Source organism: Diadema antillarum, unplaced genomic scaffold (genome assembly GCF_040938485.1).
Source record: "Diadema antillarum isolate AM-2024a unplaced genomic scaffold, OU_Dant_1.0 seq00000169_RagTag, whole genome shotgun sequence".
Lineage (NCBI taxonomy): Eukaryota > Metazoa > Echinodermata > Echinoidea > Diadematoida > Diadematidae > Diadema > Diadema antillarum.
Window position 1 is genome coordinate 18,881 of NW_027271238.1, and position 5,849 is coordinate 24,729.

At 39.0% G+C, this 5,849-nt stretch overlaps 1 protein-coding gene across 1 annotated transcript; it reads left to right on the top strand.

Annotated features, from left to right (window-relative positions):
• Positions 1-343: 343 nt before the first annotated feature.
• On the top strand, positions 344-1,573 carry LOC139728169 (G-protein coupled receptor moody-like). The gene has a single exon (XM_071639132.1). The coding sequence runs from the start codon at positions 344-346 to the stop codon at positions 1,526-1,528; it is 1,185 nt and encodes a 394-aa protein (XP_071495233.1). The 3' UTR covers positions 1,529-1,573.
• Positions 1,574-5,849: the final 4,276 nt, after the last annotated feature.

Genomic DNA, 5,849 nt, shown 5'->3' on the forward strand with positions numbered 1-5,849 from the left:
CACAGCTGGGCTTGGATCTGGGTGTCGTTGTTTTGGGTTTTTTTTTAACCACAAAAACAATGAATGACAATGTCTATCATTCCATGGTATCTCTCCTTATCTGTGAACCCGGAATTGGCATTCATTGTCATGTTGAATCTTGCACAAGTTACTGCATAGCGTAGCATGTATCATGGGCATATTAACCAACATTACCTAACATCAGATGCACGTGCACATTTAAATCAATACCATTATTCTTTTTCTTTCTCAGGCTCATATCACATTGGAATTTTCAACTGTGAATCCTGCTGTTGTAGGGAGCACTGGATTACATGACTGCAGGGACTACTATTCAAAGAAAATGGAGTTTCAGTCATTCAGTACCTCTCCAGCCCCATGGAACAGTGGGTTGGAATCACAGGGAATCTCAAACTACGCAGAGAGGGCCGTTTTGGCTACCCTTTATTGCATCATCGGAGTTGTGGGTATAGTTGGGAATCTCTTTGTGATGGCCGCAGTTCTCCTATCCCGAAAGCTCCAGACAGCCACGAACGTTTTCATCGTCAGCCTGAGTGTGACGGACCTTCTGGTCTCCATCGTCCAGCCTTTTCAAGCAGTGGGCTTGCTGGGTGAGCGCGGATGGCCACTCCATCCCGTCATTTGCGCCATTGCCGGTTCCAGTGTTGTGACAGCAGTGAGCTGCAGCGTCCTGACCCTGGCGTTGATCGCCATCAACCGTTACATACTAATCACAAGATCTCGGAAGGATTACAGGCGCATATATACCGCTCCGAAAGTGGCGGCCATGGTCATCCTCTCATGGGCGTATCCCATAGTAACGCTCGTTGTGCCACAGGCAGCTGGACAGGGAAAACTTGGCTATGACATCAACTCCCGACTATGTGCATGGGACTTTATGCACCCTGCTGCTTACATCTACCAGATTCTGGCCGGCATTCTGGCCATGATATCATTCATCCTCATTGTCACGAGCTACTTTTTCATATACAGGCATGTGAGGCAGCATGTACGCAACACCATGACAACCACAAACAAAGCTCCGTCCACTCCCAGAGAGAAGAGGGAAACGCTGGAAAAAGCTAAGGTAGAAGGAGGGGAGACAGCCAAAAAAGAACCAGGTCAGAAAAAGGTGCACAAGCCCACACGGCTAGACATCACAATTACCAAGAACCTCCTCTACGTTATCTGTGGTTTTTTCCTCTGCGTCCTGCCGTACACGGCACTCCTCTTTGCTACGACTTTTGTGAAATCCCCTGGCTTAATTCTGCATGTTTCCTCATACCTTGCACTGGTTCTCGTCTTTGACAGCTGCCTGAATCCAATTATCTACGCCCTCAAACATCCCACCTTTCGGCTCGTCTTTGGGTGCATGGTGCACTGTGACTTAGATCGGATCCCAGAACCTTCGAGATTTCTGAGGCGATTTTTGAGTGCCGCAGCACTAACTGAACATGACAATGAGGCGAGATCTAAACAGTCAAACACAGAAACAAGTGTCTCTGGTGTGCACACCTCTTCATGCTGAACTTGAGACAGACAATATTGTGTGAGCTCAAAGAAAACAAAAACTTCCTTTTGCAAGCCATTATTTATACAATTCTTGTCTCACTTGTACATTTCTGTAAATGTTCAAACTTTTGTGCAAACTTTGGAGAGAAGAGATATTTTATGATTAGCCGTTATTCCTAATCAGTTTGTAACATTTTGTAACATTTCAAAAGGACAACAGCATATGAATCTTTTCATAAGATTTGCAATCTCCATGTTATTTTTTATTTTTTGTTCAGATTTGGCTACAGTGTATGATGAGTCCAATAACAGAAGCTGTGATCAGAAATACATTTCAGATACTGTATAAGCTGTTACTTTCCCGAGAGTTTAATTTTTGTGAATTTCGCGGATTACCGTTGGATCACAAATTTTAACGTGTGAAATGTCACCATACGCTAGGATAATAATGCACCTATGATAGCCTCAGTGTCAGATCGCCAAAACAACATCTCACGAAAATGTCGGTGACCTCCTCATCCTCAAAATATCTGTAAGCAAATATAGCAGCTAATACAGTATAATTTATATAATGCCTGAAGAGATCCTTGTCATTTGATTGGTTGTTTGACATTGATTATTCGGCCCATTTCACTATGACGTCACCATCCGTGCAATTGTGGTTCCATTTACCGTGCAATTTTGGATCCATACGATTTGCTCCATTGCACACACACTGAGAGCCCTGCATACTACGCGTATATGCTTGCGTTTTGCAGTGTATGTATGCAACAGCGCGCTACATAGCGTAAAGCGCTGAGCACTCTCGCGATCTCAGATTCTCTCTTATTTCTAAATTAATAAAACCCAAAGGACAAGGATCTCTTTCAGGCGTTATGTAAAACAAATAATAAATGTTTTTCATTCGTGCAATGGACAGAATATTTCATTCGGTGAAAGATGAAATGTTTGATCCATTCAACTCGGCTGCGCGTCTCGTTGAATGTATCATTTCATCTTTCACCTCATAAAATATTCTGTCCATTGCACTCATAAACATTTATTATTTGTATAATATTTACTTTCCGTACTCTTCTTCAGAGTTTTTTGTGATTCCCAACTCACCTACACTTATTTTCAATGACTAGGTTTATATCAGAGAAATGACTAGGAATAATAGCATGACCGTATCAACTTCAACAGCTGCATATATGTATCATGGAAAACAAATTAGAGAAAAGAGGAAAATGAAAGAAATGTACTGCAAATGTCATCTCCTACAAGCAGATACAAAAAAAAAATTCTAACTGTGTCTTGGTAATGACAATTTTCGATCGAGCAAATTTCAAAGGAGCGTACTTGTCTAGCTTTCATGCTGACACAATTACAAGTCTAATTCTTACATCTTTCCCAAGTGAAATCGGAATGCGGACTGATCATGCAGACATGAATGGGATACTAGCGCACATTATGGTTTTATTTGTGAAATACTGCTATTGCCTCATGCATCAAACCAAAAGTAGGTGAATTGGCCAAGTATATTGATTAATATTGGTTAATTGCGCAGTGTTTTTTTCAAGCATGCCTAATATATGTGGCAGGATATCACCCTTTTTATCACCCTTTTCATTGCAAACAGTGTTAAGAGCCCAAACAGTCTGAACTGAATTTAAGTGGTACTAAGGCAGCATGGTTACTGAGGAGCTGATTCCTCTATGATTTACTATGTACGAGGTAATGCATGACATTATGGTGCTCTTCTTTTTTTTTTTACACTTATCAACAGCTTGACAAAAACGGGAATGTTCTTCATTTTAGTGTCTTGCAAAAAAAAAAAAAAAAAAAAAAAAAACCAACACCTTTTTACAAGGAATTAGGGTGTGTGGTACTTTGTACTTGAATGTGCATTTGCAAACAGCATAATACATATATCTTCAAGCAATTTATTAATTTAATGTGTCTGTTTATTCAAATATCTTTATTGCTTCTAATGGATGGCATCACACCTGTCAACCTTAGGCACACCACATACTAGAAAGCAGATGGGAGTAGTAAATACATAAAGAAAAATGAGAGTTTTCATCAATATGTTATCTTTAGTTCTGTTTATTTTAATTTTTTGCCATTAGCTGATTTCATAAAATAAGGAATTTGCTGTAAAAATGGTTCTCCTTTATTGTAAAAAAAGAAAGAATGATAATAAAAAAAAAAATACAACAAAATAAAAGAATGTTCAGGCTATAATGTACAATCTAGGAACAGTTGGCCAGTATGTAGTATGGTTGTTCAACAGGGAATTAATTCATTAGATGAAGTTAATATTTTCAGGAACTTCGGGAACATCCATTAACATGCTAGAAATCCTTCTCAGAGAAGATTAAAGGAAATCTTGCTTTGACTTGTTAACCCTATTCAGGAAATGTAAGAATGCCACAAACATGGTTTCATGTGAATGAAAAGCAGGTCTGATTTCTGACAATTGTGGGTTACAGAATTATATTTCTGGCAGCAATAGGCCAGAAAAAGTCAGATCAATGATACATCCTGCCTCATCTCTGCTATCTCCCTGACTCAAGGGTCATGTGACAAATAGTTTAGCTGTTTCCACACTACAGAGTACACGTATATCAAAATTTTGTAGAAGTAATTTTACCTATTAGCTACATCATTCTTTTGTGATTTCTCTCTTTAACAAACATTTATTTCACAGGACACATAACAACAACAAAAAAGATGTACATATCATGATTGAAAAGTGCAGGTCTTTAAATCTTTATAGCTGATTCATTTTAATTGCTTGTGATTATGAGCATTGTCTTTGGGCAATAAGAAATGAGTCATTCTGTACAGCAATTATATTGTTTATACGAGGTGCAGGTAGTTGATTAAAGTACACACTGAAGTACTGTATAGTGTTCAGTAGACTGTTTTCTCCCAGAAAGTGTTGAGCCCTTTTAACTTGCGCAAATACTTCCAATTTCACTTGAACAGCACCATGCCCAATATGCAACAAAATAAATGCAGTTTGATTTCAAAAGATAATACAGATGGGATTTTTTTTTTTCATTGTAAAGCCTTAGCAAATCTTTCTTGAAACCTTACCATCATATCAAAAGGATTTTAAGCATATCATGAGGTTAACTGAGTCAATAATACATCACCACGTACATGAAACTAATGGCAGCTTTTATGACTTTATTATGAAACTTGAATATAGACACAAAAGTGGTGCTCATAATAGACGGGGTACTGAAAGTACTGAACACTCCACTTTTCCCATTATATTATATTTAAGAAATGTACTTAAGAAACATGATTGCACACAAGGTTATTGTAAGTGTGTCAAAGGCTCTGACAAAAAAGAAAAGAAAATGAATGCATGCTCTACACACTCTTCCATTATCTGTTCTATAAAATAAAGTGCCAAGAAGTTGCACTTCATCTATGCAAACTGATGCAAATGGTACATTCATAATTATCAAATTAAGCAGTAGCAAAAGACTGAGAGAGAAGATTGGAAGCTGGACTGCAGACTAAATCGTGAACAGTGGCGGGTCCAGAGGGGGCGCAACCGGCGCACGCCCCCTTTATTTTTCGTTAAAAACAAAAGAAATAAAAAGAAAAAAATGAAATGAAACCCGGAAGTGGCACCAGAAATAATAGTTGCACCCCCCCCTCCCCTTTACAGAATTCCTGGATCTGCCCCTGCATGCATATACGTCTATTATGTTCTGCTACAACAAAAATGTAGAGCTTGGATAAATTCAGTCGTGAATGTTTCTCCAACAGCAGTAAAGCCTTTGCACATTAGCCAAATTCCTTTTCCATGAGTCCTTTAACAGGGGCACATGTTGTGACAAAACACTTAACTCATATCCTTGTATTCCCACTGGCCCTACCTGCCCAACTGTATCCAAAACATTCACTACACGATAGTCATGCAAAATCGAATGTACACTGAGGAGATATTTTTTTAGTCACAGTTCACTGAACCTTCACAAATGACCTGCATATGGAAGAATACTCCAAAGAATCTAATCAGTTAACTTTCCTTTAATGGTTTAGGACCCGGGATAGGTTTGATAGCAGTCCATCCACAGGTTTCCTTCACAAATCTAACGAGCTATTAACTTTCAATCATGGCACACAACAAGTACTAACTGATTTCAGTCTGCATACTAATTGAGTAGTACCACAACAGGAGGGTATGATGGGCAGGATATATGAAACAGAGGGTGCGTTCGAGCGCTCTAAAGCGAACCAAAGCGAACTGAACTAAAGCGTACCGTACCGTACTATGTCAATTTTGGTGCGTTCTAGCGCTCTGTGGAGAAAGCGTACCTCACGAGTTATTTTTA

Excerpts from the sequence above, each read along its gene's own strand:
- LOC139728169 (XM_071639132.1), top strand. The coding sequence starts at position 344 with ATGGAGTTTCAGTCATTCAGTACCTCTCCAGCCCCATGGAACAGTGGG.